This window comes from Pinus tabuliformis, chromosome Q, assembly GCF_031772625.1.
Source record: "Pinus tabuliformis cultivar Carrire ecotype Pingquan chromosome Q, CPIR1, whole genome shotgun sequence".
Lineage (NCBI taxonomy): Eukaryota > Viridiplantae > Streptophyta > Pinopsida > Pinales > Pinaceae > Pinus > Pinus tabuliformis.
The window spans coordinates 1343785061-1343800641 of NC_142296.1; the positions used below are offsets into that span (position 1 = coordinate 1343785061).

Consider the following 15581-nt stretch of genomic DNA (forward strand, 5'->3'; position numbering starts at 1 on the left):
TACCGAAATATATTATTTTTTATAATAATGGCATATATTATTAATATAGATTAGGCTAAGGAGGCGAGAAAAGAATATGAATTTCTTACAATGTTTCCTTTATATATTTAATTTTTCATTTGAAATATTGCACTTTTATAACATTTTTTCATTTTATTGAAATATTATACACACTTCTTATTTTATTGAAATGTTACACTTTTCTAACCTTTAATGGTTTATAAATATTATATTTTTATTACACTTTTACTATATTTTTTTTATAAATATATAAATTTAACTATATTGCACTTTTATAACATTTTTTCATTTTATTGAAATATTATACACACTTCTTATTTTATTGAAATGTTACACTTTTCTAACCTTTTAATGGTTTATAAATATTATATTTTTATTACACTTTTACTATATTTTTTTTATAAATATATAAATTTAACTAATTTAAATATATGTTATATAAATTATATATATATAAAATAAATAACAACCAAATTTATAGTTTTTTAAGTTATATATATTTTTTATATATTTAATTTTTATATTTTATTGAAATATTACATTTTTATTATCACTTTTTATAAGATAATCATACCTCTATTAAAATATTTTCTTTAATCTATGTATATTCTTTTATATATTTAATACTTAAATTTATTGTAAATTGGGTATTTTATATGGCCCATTCATATGGCCCATTCATTTGTGTTTTCCCTAGCTTTTCACGGGGCATTGGAGATAACATATACTTAATTGTACTTCAATTAGATTAGTGAGTGGAGTCATGCCTAGAAAGCTCATTCTCCACAAGTGCATGCATGAGTTTTACTAATCTCATTTGTATGAAAGAGTTAACTAATGACTACATGGCTAGTAAGCTAGAACTAATGTCATTTTTTCTTTAATACATGTCCATATCTCTCCAAATTCATTATTATACTAATTTAAACTTATAAAATATATTATATTCTCTTACAAACATTTTTTTTTATGTATAAATAGAAATTATTATTCTTCTTTCTTTCAATTTTCTTTCTTATTTCCTACCAGTAAACTTTATTCATTATCTTTTACCTACATCCATAATGTATAAACTTAAACTTACTGTTTGACCATTGGAAAAAGAGAAAATAAGAAAAGGAAACAAAAATGAAATTAATAAATAATATAACAGTTACCCTAAGAAACATAAGAAATGCAAAAAAATCTAATCACTATCTCGGCCATTCCATTTTTCATGATCCTCCTTACGTCAACGTAAAAGTAAATACAAAATAGAAAAAAAATTAATAAATATATAATAAAATGAAATTAATAAAAACTTTTTTGCGTTCATATGGCTAGATTTTCAAACCCCATAGCGAAAAGCAAAGATTCCAAATCGAGACTTTTCTAAAATTTTATCATTCTACTAATTAAAATAATTGAAAAGAAAACGAAGAACCTTCCAAATCAAATCACTTGGAAAGGGAATAAAAATCTTTTCCGTGGATTCTCATTACTATGCGATGGTTTTATCAAATCAATTAAAAATAAAATAAATAGGCTTTTCTGATGATTCCAAATACAATTCAACCCTTTTACCACACCAATCGATCATAGAAAAAATTTCAAAAGAAAATTATAATTTGGATAATACAATCATTACACTCTACAAGATATGGTGGGCTCGTCGAAAGTAATAATACATATATAAATTATAAGAACTTTAGCTAAGTCGTAAAATATAACGCTTGAACCGTTCATGCTATTGTTTTCAGTGCAGGCTCAACTTGTTTATTTTTTATCAAAATCAAAAGCATCAGAAAACTCAGAACAACTGAAGCACACTAGCTGCTCTGGTCGTTAAACTCAGAAATCGGAAAGGATGGCTTAGTTTCTATGGATGATGCAAATGCCTTTATATTTTTTGAGATACATCCATCTGCTTTTATTGCTGTACAGCCGCATAGGCCTCAAGAGCGTTCTCCAACTGACCTTTTATTGCTCTTTTAAAGGATGTGTACTCTGAATAATGGAAAGCTCTATAACGTCGCGGATGCTCGTTGTCCACCAGTTCAGGTGGCGCTTCTATCTCCATTTCATCTGGTAACAATCTGAAGAAAGTCAGGGAAAGACGAGATTGTCGTCCTTTAACAATCACACGGTGTTTTGCACTGTGAATTCTTTTGTTACTCCATGCCTGCATGCATATGCACAAATCAACATTCTTGGCAAAGAAAAATAAAGACAAAAAAGCATAGTGCTGATTAGGTATTTGAGGTATTCACTTGGATTACCATGGCTAATGGTAATAAGAATTAAAAATTTTAAGTTATTTATATAAAGTTGTCACACTTAAGCAGGATCAGACTTAAATATCTCAAGGATATGATACTTTGGTAAAGATAGATTTCCCATAGAAAACATAAAATTTACAAAAACCAGATATCTCACCATGAAAGAGATGTAGCATAATATAACCTGCATGTATCTTGTTGTCCATCGTATCATTATTGCATAGAAGAGATATATTTATTTATCCATCATCAAATTTTATTATTTTGAGATTCAATAAGTTATATCATAATCTTGTGAGCGAGAAGAAATATTGAGATTCAAAATATCTATCATTAAATTTTATTATTTTGAGATTCACTACATTATATGTTATCATATTGCAATATCCATTTTTGTTTTGAAGATCAAAATATTAATACAGTTCGTCTTATTACAGATTTACATAAAACTGAAAATGTTATACAAAATTACGTTAATTTTAAAATATATATAAAATATAATTTATGTAAAATAATATTAAAATTATTTTTAAAATAAATACAAAGACATTATTACAGATATATAGTAACATAAATATTAATAAAAATAAAAATTAATCAGATAAATATGTTGTTTTAATGAGAATAATGTAAATTGTTTTATTTAAAATATATTTATTGGAGTTAGATATATAGTAACATAAATATTAATAAAAATAAAAATTAATAAGATAAATATGTTGTTTTAATGAGAATAATGTAAATTGTTTTATTTAAAATATACTTATTGGAGTTATATTAAAATGGTTAAGAGTACGTGTTTCTTTTTAAGATGTTATAGGTGATCTCATACATCTGGCTTGGCTGTGACTTTAAAATAAGATAATAATAATAATAAATAAACATATATATATATATATATATATATATATAATTTTACTGTAGATTACATTTTCAACATATGGTCAATATATCACCACCCCCCAGAATTACACTGGTAATTTCACAGCAAAAATGTCTTAACGGAACACCCTCCCCATCTATCCAAAACCCATTAAACTAATATATATATATATATATATATAAAATAAAAACTTATTCTAATGATAATATATATAATAAAAAACTTATTTTAATGATAATATTATCAATTATTTCATATAAAATGACATTATAAAAAAAATTAAAATATATACCATATTTTTATCCACTTCAAAATACAGCAGTAAAAACAAAAGTGTAATTTAATTTACAGTTACATGGATTTAAAAAATGTAATTTATTAAAAAAATCTAAAAAATAAATATAGAAACGTTGATTCTTTCTGACTATTTTAAAATAAATAGAGGGAATAGCTAATAACAAGAGCAAAGGGATGACATAACCTGTAAAGTATCTCCTATGATGACGATGAATGAATTGGGGGATGGCTTCACTTCCAACCACTTTCCAGCCTTGTTTAGAACTTGAAGACCACCCACCTCATCTTCACGCAGTATGGTAATGCTAGTTCCATCTGTATGAGCCGGAAAAGTAACGGACCCGGAGGCTTCATCACATGGTGATTCGTATTTATTCATACGGAGCCAAAGCTTACAGTGCTCGAAGTGTGAAGCGTAGTAATTGCTCACTCGCAAAGCCGCCAGAATAATCTTGTGGATTCCGTCAGACAACTCTTTCATCTCCTCGAAATACTCTCGCATGACTTCGCTGCCATTATTAAAATATATATAGCAGTTGATCAGTAATGTCCAGCTAGTTCTACAGGAAGAACCCTAAAACCTATTAGAAAGACCAAAACGCAAAAATTTAGTGTAAGAACCCTAAAACTTTAAAGTAAACCCTAAATCAAAGGCAAATATCATACCAGAAGTTTTGGTTTCCGTGAGGCCACATGAGATCGCTGAACTCCTCTATGGCTTCAAAATCAGGCCCAATGCCAATGCTCTCGTAAAAAGGAGTCAGAGGTCCTCCTTTGACGTAACTGCCGATCGCAAGCGGGGAAACGTTTTTCTCCTTGGTCTCCGCAGGGAGCTTAAACACGTCCCTACAGAGGAAGTCTACTCTCTCCATAAGCTGGTGTGAGATTCCATGATTGGTAAGCCGAAAACACCCCCAATCTTCACAACATCTTCTGAATTCCGAACGCAGGAGGTTTTTCTGATAGTCTTCATCAGATCCCTCGCCCGCCAGTCCCTCCAATTGAATTTGAGAGAGATCGAAGACAGGAATATCTTCATCGATATCAAGCTGGTGAGTAGTTGCTGCATGGGCACCGGATGAGGTGAGAGAATTTGGGATTGCAGAAGCCATGGGTGTGGTTGTTGGCAGCAGGTCTTCTCCGATCATTCACTTGCAATTGTTTAGAGAGAGTCACGAGTATTCCTTGTGCAAGGTGTAGTTATATAAGAAGATTCTGTCGACCTCGGTCTATGCGTGACCCTCAGATATATTCTCACAGGTACGACAGGGATTTTGGTAAAATCTTTACTCCATAGTCTGTATTTAGTATTTCTTCACGATAAGGTTACTTTGCCAATCCAAACATCATTTTCCTTTTCGGATAAGGTTGCTTTCACGACAGAAGTTGCTTGCCTTAAGTATATTATTTTTTGGATGAGGTTGCCTTCGGAGGGAACTTCGTTTTGTTATGTATTTGTTTAATATTTTTTTGTTACGTATTGACGTATACTCTCGCATAAAATTGTCCTGTGAATGGACAATCCTTATATGAACAGTGAGAAAAGTTAAATTTATGTTTTAAGGGTAAATATTAATCCTTGTCACTTTTTATCCTATAAACAAAATGGAAAGATAGTAAACTAATTATTTAACTTATTGCTTAATGTTTGTCATAATTATAGTTTCCACATAATACATAATATTTACACAAAGTTAATCTTAATAAAATTGGAAGATTAATATAACAATTAAATCACATTATTATTATATTATTATTATGCGATCATAATAATTACACAAAGTTAATTTTAATAAAATTAGAATCAATATAACAATTAAGAAGATAAGATAGATAATTATATTTATGTTTAATTAATGACCATAAAGTAGGTCAAAAGGACTATTGAGTACACTGATGTATATACAAAGCCGAAGAACCAAATAGTCTCCTATAAAAGTTACAATGTATGAAATAAATCAACATCTGGCCTTAGCGGAGAAGATCCAGGAGCTAATAGGTCTGAGGATCAAACCCATCTCTCCTAACATCTGAGGCTAAATGAATAACATTGAAAAAACTCAACAAAGTCTGTTGGCCTGATGAAGAACTGATGGAAAGTGCAGATTGTCCACTAAATCGTTTCTTGGGGCGTTCGCACGCTTTTGAATACTTGAGGACCTAGTTTGTCTCCCAAGAACAGATCTTAGACATAACTGTTGTTGAGATCTCGTATGGTAGGGTGAGGTCCCACAAATCCTCACTGATCTGGAGTTTGGATACGTATCGGTATCAATCAATCTCTTAGTGCCCCTGTCTGAAGGTAGTACCCTGAAAAATGTCGTGATCGTCTATGTGGGGCCTGGTCTGATGGGAGGCTGAATAATATGCGCTCGGAACCTATGAGCGTCCTGCATATATAGGGTCAAACATCTCTGATCGGGATACCTGAAAAAGTCGGCGAGGCTCCGAGAATCTCTGAACAAGCAATGAAACATTCCTGTGATCTCGTAGTAGACAAGGCATCCAAGAATGGAGTGCACCTCGATCTCCACTTCCTATAAATGACATACCTTGTAAAGTCTGTCTAGTCTATCCACCTAGTGGTCTGTCTCTATCTGAAGTCTATGAGAACCTACTCTGAACTGTCCTAGAGGAATGTGAAGAGCATCATCCAGTGGTGAAACGTATACTAGGGCCGGACAATGGGCCTGTCTCTCAACTCCACGATGTGCTTAGCGTAGAAGGCCATCTTTGGGCGCAATCCTCTTGGAGGATTGACCTAGGTGACCTAGACGAACTACGTATAGATGTCCTCCCTGATGATCTTTTTTAGCTCCTATCTAGTAGGTAAAGGGTGACCAGGAGCATTTAAGGAATATCAGAAAGAAAAGAGACGATCCAACTGAATTCCCATCGACTCTAAGAGATTTGAAACTCTATTTTTCTCAAATAATTATGTTCAATAATTTTTATTTTTAAGGATACAGTAAAATTCTAAATTATTAGGCAATACATTAATGGTATATTTTAAAATTTATTCATTCATAAAGTGACAAAATATAGTATTGAAGTAGTATTGTAGTACTTCAATTTTTAGGTACTTGTAGATAGTTTAAGTTGAAAATTTAATTCTGCGATGAAAATGGAAATAATTTTATAATTCATATTTTAGAGATACACTAATGATTTATATATATATATATATATATATATATATATAAATAAAGTACTAATACTTTTTATAACTTTATCACATTATATAAATATTTAAATATTAGAATTTATTTGTAAGTAAATAAAAATTATAATTTATAATGTTATAATTAAATTTGTATCATTTATTTATTTATTTATAAACTAGTTTAGATTCATAATTCTTGATTTACCAACTCTCTAAATAAGCTAAATCTATTTTCATTTTAAAAAGCTTTACACCCAGAAAAATTTCATCTCTATTAATTTAATTATTAATTATAATTATAATTATAATTATTTTTTTATTTTTTTTCATTTATCATTATTATTATTTATTTTATTTTTATTTTTATTACTCTTTAATTTAACCATTAAAATATTTAAGTAACATAATTAAAAAAACAAAAGAACATATATTTCATATTACCCTAACAAAAACTTCTTGACCAGATAAATAAATATAATAATAAATTTAAAAATAAATCACTTTAATTGATTTATATTACCAACATAGATATCAAATTGTTAGATTCCATTGAAATATAATATGTATATACGTATTATGTAATCATATTCATTTTTGGAGGAATGTATATACGAAAAGAATATGATTGCAAGCCTGACCGACGTGTAGCACTTTCTGGATACATGATTTGAAGGTTGACTCGTTACATCAAATAGTTTTACGAGGTTAGTTCTTAATGTGTCTGAAAGGATTGAAGTGGTTTTCATTAATGGTGATTGTCACTGTCATTGTTGGACTGATAATAATGTTAAAAATTAAAAAGGAATAATAATATTACAAACTAAAGAGTTTGTGATTGCCACTGCCTGAAGGCATAATAATAGAGCCGCTACCATGCTCGTTAATGACAAAAGTAGCTCAACTGCTAGCCAATGAATAAGGACAATAGAGAAAACAAAAATAAATAAATTTCTACAGAACTCCCAAAAAGTATTGCAACAAACTGTACAATTCGCCATCTACGTCGCTGCTCTAATTTATAAAGGCTCTAGACGTCCATTGCCACTTGCTTTCTACGTCTATGTCAGTGACAGTAGTCAATAATGTCGGTGGCAGTATTCAATAATGCAGTGACCGGAGGAACATGCAGAAACTGTTCAAATTACGGCGTTGGTTCCCTCCAGCCTTTCATTAAAACAATTTAATAATATGAGAGCAGCATAATAGCTTTCGTTCAATGTACATCATGATTTGGTTTTCCAACGAAATAAGAAACTGGTTTGCCAGTAACATCTGGTCGCTGGGAGTACTCAATACTGCGGTGAAAGGAGGTAATGAGGATGAACTTTATGCTTCAACTGTGCAAATTACAGTATTGGTTCCTTCCACACTGCAGTTTTTAGAAAGTGTTTCCAAAGCGATATCTAGAAGGTGAGGGTACGCAGAAGAGTTAAACCGTCATATCTAGAAGGTGACCAAACGAGCAGCCGCCCCTGCCGTGTATTGCTTTCCCACAGGAACGAACATAGAATTGGTCTATGCGTCAATTCCAAGGAGTCAGACGGTCAATTTCAATGACCCGCGCTCTTGAATATCTTTATAATGTGGGGTAACCGTCATATCTAGAAGGTGACATAACGAGCAGCCGCCGCTGCCGTGTATTGCTTTGCCACAGGAGCGACCATAGAATTGGTCTATGCGTCAATTCCAAGGAGTCAGACGGTCAATTTCAATGGCCCGCGCTCTTGAATATCTTTATAATGTGGGGTAGCCGATATTCTTCATCAATATGGATTTTTCCTTATATTGCACCACTTTTATTTCTCCATTAATTTTGATTTTTCAGCCATTAAGATAGAACCAAATTACATGCAGAGTAGTTATGCGATATTGTTTTGAATGGGTATGAAGAACCTTTCTATCCAGCAAACTATGAGGTTATGTCTCAAAATGATATGTATTATTTTGAAGTGAACAAGAAGGATGATGCAGTAGTGTTGTTTCTCATTCAACAAGATTCAGACGATAGTAACAACCAGGTCTACTAAGAGTGAAATTAGGAGTAACACTGACAGTGTTGCAGTTATTAATGAATCACCTATTGTAATTAGAGGAGAAGATGTTCCATGAGCCTATAAAAATTAAAAAAATAAATATTACAAGAAGAATATGGGCACTACATAAATAAAAATAAAAAAAAAATTAATTGAAGAAATTAAAGAAGAAAAAAAATGATTTTGTACACTATACATGCAGAGTATCAACATGATGTAGAAAGTGACGCCAACTAGATGTAAAAAGTGACGTCAATTGTGTAGATACACATATAGATGAAAAATTGAAGCCACTTTCATACCAACAACAAATATGGAAAAATTTGGGCGATAATTTTCCCAAAAAAAATGCCAATTTTTTTTTTCTAAAAATGTTTCACCCAAATTTTATAGGATAAAATATTTTTCTTCATAAATCTTAATAAAATTACAGAGACTATATAAAATCATTATAAATTGAATATTTCTATAAAATAATCACCAATTTTTTTTTATATTTTGCATATTAGGGACTATTAAGATTGACCTAGGTTTCTAATATTTAAGATAAATTTCCATATTTAAAATTTTCCTTAGCAACAATAGATGAGGAGAATGTAATAGTGAATGTTAAAATTGATGAGTTCAAATTTCTAGAAGAGTGGCTTACAAGACCTAAGTATGATAAAGATGAAAGTGGTTATGGGAAATTTATCTTAGTTACAACAAAAGAAGGGAAATGAAAGATGGACGAGGTCCATAGAGTTGTTGAATCATTGACAGTGAAACTCGATATGCTCGTGTCAACAAACTTGCCTTGGCATCGATCCATGTTATTCAATGATTTCGCCATTATAGTCTTCTACAGAAGACCACAATGATTTCTGACTGTAACCCCATGACTTATATTTTGACTCGTCAATTGCTTGGGGGAAAATACTCTAAGTGGATTGTTATCTTGAAAAAGTTTTATTTGGAGTTTACGGTCGCCAAATCAAATAAATCACTCATTTTTTCCGAATTGATTTGCACCCTTCCTTCTGCGAACACCTCCATCGACTTTACTGAGAAAATTACTCATGAAATTTTGTTTCTCATCAACAGTCTTGACCCGTGGTATGGATATATCATTGTTTATCTTCATACCCAAACCTTCTGATTCGAGTTGTCTCGATCCAACCGACGCCGCATCCGACATCAGTCTCAACCTTATCGGATTATTGCTGATAGGTTGTATCGAGTTGGTGTTGATTCTATTATTCGCATATGTCTAACACTTGAATAGGCTGAACGAGTCTTGAATGACTGCCACTCTGTGGTATGTGGTGGTAACATGTCAGGCTATGCCACTTCTCAGAAGATCCTTTGCGCCGATTATTTTTGGCCTTCTATCTTCAAAGATTATATTCTAGTCATTCAAAAGTGCCATGAATGTCATATTTATAACCACAAACAGCATGCCCCGACAACACCCTTACAACCAATCATTACCATTGGCCCATTTTCTAAATGGGCCATAGACTTCATGGCATGTAACTCTTGCTCGGTTGGGGGTCATGGATATATCATCATCACCGTCGACTACTTCACCAAATGGGCTGAGGCGATGCCTACATATAATGTTGACGGCATCACTGCTGCTCAGTTCCTCTTTAACCATGTCATAGCCTGTTTTTGTGTCCCTCAATCCATTGTCACTGATCACGGATCACATTTTTGTCAGTATATGATGGCAGAGCTAACTACTCTGTTGGGTCTTCGCCATTATAGGTCAACTCCTTACTAACCACAAGCCAATGGCCAAGTTGAAGCAATTAACAAATTTTTTATTACTATGATTCAACGAACCATTGGGAAGCATAAAAAGGATTGGAATCTTATGATATTTTTGGCTCTTTGGGCTTACTGGAATTCTTCTAAGACAGACACTGCTTTCACTCCATTCCAGCTAGTTTATGGTTTAGAAGCGACACTCCCAATTGAGTGTGAAATTCCTTTGTTGAAATTAGCTATCGAGCTACTCCTTGATACCTCACCTGAAGAAGAATGATTAGTTTATCTCGAGAGACTTGATGAGACCTATCGTATTGCTGCGATGGTGATAGAGGCACAAAAAAACTGATTTAAAGATCATTTTGTTGAAATTGTTTCTCCATGCGTTTTCGTTGAAGGTGACTTGGTCTTGTTGTATGATTAAGCCAACGATAAGTTGGGAGCTGGGAAGTTCGAACCTATGTGGCATGGTCCATATATAGTTACACGTGTCTTGCAAAAAGGCGCCTATGAGCTAGTTGATTACGAAGGAAATGGATTATCACAACCCCGCCACGAGCTTTATCTCAAAATGTATTATGCGTGAATTACGTATAATTACTTTTTTACATTAGTGTGTGAATTCATTGGTGTGCAGTTTTGACTTTTTGGTGTGATTGTTTGCTTTGTAGATATGTTTCCTCTGCTTACCTTGTGTTCCACTCGGTTTGTGGATGTCGTCACACCATTATGTTGGTTTTGCTAATGGTGCTTGTCATAGCACACAAAACTTATCTTCTACAGCTTCAGCACTCTTTGCCCTGGATGGAGATTTGATCGATTTATAAGGTATTTTCCTGGGACCAACAACTAATAATATTCCCGAGTACAATGCAGTTATTGAACTGTTATCAAAAGCAATTTCTCTTGGAATTATAAATCTAGTTGTTAAGTTAGATTCACAACTTGTTGTGTTACAATTTAATAATCATTACTCAGTAAGAAATCCAAAAATTATGCGTATGTATCTACGTGCTTGATTACTGGAAAGAAATTTTGATTTTATCACATATCAACACATTCCACGCAATTTGAATACATTAACAGATGCATTAGCAAATTATGTTCTTGATAGACATTTGTGTAGTTTATAAAATTGATCATATCATCATGACACATGAACACATAAGTTGAAGATAAAACATGCATATATATATATATATATATATATATATATATATATATATATATATATGCGTCTGTCAAAGTTTGTTCATCAAAATCTCAAAAAATAAAGTGTTATGGGACACATGGCCTTAAAAGCCCAACAGTGCAAAAACATGACCAGAAAGGTTATTCGCCCATATGATGTTCTCAATAACATGAGACCCTTCTGATCACTCAGCCTAAAAGATGACGTAGTCTCGTAGAGACTCCTAATATGTGCCTCTAATATCGTAGTGGCACATCATCTATGGTCACATACTCTGAAATCCCTCAGGTGATCACCTACAGATTCTATTCCATCTCTACCATAGGATTTTCTCCTTCCTTGTATGGAGCATCTTCCATCTAACGTGATACATGTCATGCTATTGGAGACATTCCAGGAGGTCTTTCTGGTCCCACATCTACACATTTATCACAAGTAAACTCTCAGATACACTTCAATAAAAAAAACTCATAAAACTTGAAAAATCCAAAAACAAGTTTTACCTACATCAGTCCACTATTCGCTCGGTGGTAGAGGTGGATCTGGATCCCATCTGAAGTTTGTGCCTACATAGGCATAGTCATCCACAACAATCAATTGTCAGCGCAACCAACTGAAAAATTGTGGAGGAAAATGCATCTGTTGAACCCATCCTCCACGAGGCATGAGCTCACTCCATCTAACTAGCCTCAAATCTTCTAGATCAAGATCTGGCACCTCTTCCCACTCATACCAAAATAGGGGCACACGCTCTAGAAAGAAAGTGACCAAGATCGAATGGAAGCCGAACTGCTTCAAGTTTCCCCACTTGCCTTTGGTTAGTTGCTTCCTCATGTTGGCTAATAACCCCTCATAATAGTTGAACAATGTTGGAGTAAGGCAGTCTACCGCATACTAGAATTGAGATTTCGAAATCTTGTGTAAAGCCTGTGACCCAGATATACGGGCCATGGTGTGTAGGATTGTCCTCAAGGGAATATTGTTAATAGTCAGTATTTTCACCTTCCCACTCACTGTTGTCTCTGCACCTAGACAATACCTTCTGATTAGGGCATTGGTGCTCTCACCTCCAGCATGAGATCCGAAGAGGTGATCCCTTTCTCCTCTTCTGGACAATCCAGTAATGAAGTAGATGTCTGCTACTTCCAACTCCAATTCTTGGTCTCTAATGATGAATATCTATTGATAAACATCCCATAACCTGATCAAGTAGTGTAGGAACTCATTTTGGGCTCTGAGTGCTGGGGTTCAGAAGAATTTTAGTAGCCCACACTTCCTTAAAGCATTGACTCATTCTAGATCTTGGGAAGCCTGGTAATCTTCTTCCTCATGGCCTCTTTCCTTCCATTCGATGACCATGTTGTTGAAATCTCCTGTAAAACAACCATTAACCATGATTAGATGCTTTTCCAGATGGTAAAAACTGAAAAATTTCATTCAAAAGAGATGTTTTCTCCTCAAATTTTCTACCTTGCGGCCAGCATGAGTCCGATGAGAAAACATTCACTAATCATTCCCGATTTAAAAATTTGAAATCCTTTCTTCTAGTAGAAAAAAAACACTAAGAAACAACATGAAAGAAAACTAAAAATAAAGAGAAAAGGCAAAGCTCTTACCTGCAGCTGACAATTCATGAAATGGTGCCCTGGATCTCCCACACCACTCGCTTAAAAAATCGAAGAAAATTGGGTAAAATGCACTCTCCAATTTACTCCAACTGAAATGGTAAAAATGATTTTAATTTTGGTCTATTTATAAGTTTTAAACTCATTTTTTGCCAATATTTTATTATTTTCCTCGGTATCAGTCATGTGTGGTCGTCTTTGTGCAGTTATAGGTTCTTTTCGGTGGTTATGGTGATCGTTTTTTACTAATTCAATGAGTTTTTTTAATCTCTTTTTTGGACTCGTTAAAAATAAACGAAAAAGGAACCCCCGTGGAGTCATATTTAAGCTCTTTTATTACTATCGAAATATGAAAATATTGCTGAGTACTTGTCCTTTTGAACTAGTTAAATTAAATGTATTGACGTCGTCTCAATATATGTTTACCTCTTTTTCGGGTAGGGATTGACTATTTACGAAAAAGGTATGCCTTGGTCAAGCTGGTCAAGAGGTTCTCTCAAATATTTTTTTTCTACCTTTTCAGATCGAAAAGACAAATTACGAAAAGGGACATGATGGAGTTTTCTTTTTCGTCTCTTTTTCAAACTTTTGGTAATGTAATGTAATGTTGGTTGTAAAGGATCTACCCATGGTCTGCGGACCATGGGATTGTACAAATAGAGCTAAGCTCTAAGTAGTTTGATAACAAGAAGACTCATGAAGATATGATATATGAGAGATAGCTCTGAAGTAGAAGTCTAAGTCTTGGGTTGTAGCGTAGGTAGAGGCCCTGCAGTTGAGTGCGCAGGGTAGGTCGAGTTTATAAATTGTCTGGAATTATCAATAAAGAGAAGTATTCTATAATTTTTGTGTCTTTATTTCTTGTTTATGCATCTATTATGTTGGGTATGAATTTCACTTATAATGCTTATATGCTGTGCGAATGTATGTAAATGTGCTGGTTAAGATAACACAAGTATGAATATCTATTTACGCAAAGCTAGCTAAGATCAGTAAACAAGATAAGTAAGACACTGGGCCTAGTCTGGGAGATATCGCAGTTCGCTGCCTTAGCAGCGCGAAAGTCCCTAAGATGCAGGTTAAGGCTGTGCGAAGCCAATTTTACCCTTTCGCAAAGGTACTGAAGAGTGGAACAGAGGGCTAAGAAACCCATGCGAAGGCAGGCATAGCTGAAATAAAATGACATCAAAACCATCTATTGACGCTGCGAATGTTCGCTATGCCAACAAGGGGAACTAACCCGATTGCGGACCCCAATTAGATCTGTTTTCGTTTGGAATGGCTAGTTTCGACGGGTTTTAAAGGATCTTGTAAACTATTATATGTGTTGAAATATTACTTCTTGGAGGAAGACTTCAATTAAATCAACAAACGAAATAGCTAACCTATATGTATCAAATCCTATCTACATTAAATATAACTACTTATGCTAGTCGTAACAATTCTAATCTATCCTGCAGGAGCATAACAAAAGGAGGTTAAACATCATATATAGATTCCAAGTCCTAATGAATCAATTACTAGTTCACAGATGAACAAGGCTGTATTAAATATTAATTGCAATCTAATTACTTACACAGGAATACACATTCCTTTCCATACAAATAAAACTTACAACTGATGTTTAACAAGGTCTCAAATCAGCAATCGCTCATGAATGAACCATGGTAAAAAATCATATTTGAATAACCAAGACTAGCCATGAACTGTCTGTTATCAATATGCGCAAAACAAATCACATTTATATTTATGCCAGCAACAACATCCTGATTCTAAACCCATGAAAGAAGAGGAAAATGAATATGAAAAAGGCTCTTTCTCAGTTAAGCACTCTTCTTTACTCACAATAAGTCAAAAGCTGTTTTGCCCAAAAAAAGTCCTCCCTTCATCTCCAGAGGTAATATTTATGCAGAAGGAACTGACCCTCCATCTCGCTTAACCTTTCACCTCCCTTCTCTTTTCAATATACAAATCAGAATATACAATCGTAGAACAGTCAGTGTAACTGCTGACACGTAGAGGGCATATCTGCTAGAGCGCTTCATTTCCTGTGGAAATGAATAGACGTCGAATAAAAGAGGATGATTGTGTGTCGTCCCTTTTCACCTGTATTGAGTGGACGTTATTCCCTATCATTTCCTAAAGGAAACTGAAGACACTGTGCCCATCATCCCGCATCTGGCATGATTGAAGGTGTGTTTGGAGTTAATAACATCTTGATGTATCAGCACTGTGCTTCCTCTTGACATGGTGCGTGCCTCCATTATACACTATGGCGGTTCATATCCCCCTCTGCAGAATATGTCTTTGCAATATCGACACTGGTGGTGTATAGGTGTCATCTTGATATAAATCGC

General features: G+C 33.5%; 1 protein-coding gene across 1 annotated transcript; it reads right to left on the reverse strand.

The window, feature by feature from the left end:
• Positions 1–1594: 1594 nt before the first annotated feature.
• LOC149224840 (C4-beta,C20-epoxidase-like) lies at positions 1595–4728 on the reverse strand. Its single transcript, XM_089383618.1, has 3 exons — positions 4126–4728; positions 3644–3968; positions 1595–2182 (listed from the first exon to the last, which is right to left on the reverse strand). Exons 1-3 carry the CDS (start codon positions 4605–4607, stop codon positions 1931–1933), a joined length of 1059 nt encoding a protein of 352 aa, XP_089239744.1. The 5' UTR covers positions 4608–4728; the 3' UTR covers positions 1595–1930.
• Between the last annotated feature and the right edge of the window lie 10853 nt (positions 4729–15581).

Coding starts and splice junctions, on each gene's coding strand:
- LOC149224840 (XM_089383618.1), bottom strand. CDS start 4,607: ATGATCGGAGAAGACCTGCTGCCAACAACCACACCCATGGCTTCTGCA. Junction 3,969..4,125: donor CACGGAAACCAAAACTTCTG/GTATGATATTTG, acceptor TAATAATGGCAG/CGAAGTCATGCGAGAGTATT. Junction 2,183..3,643: donor TCATAGGAGATACTTTACAG/GTTATGTCATCC, acceptor ATATGCATGCAG/GCATGGAGTAACAAAAGAAT.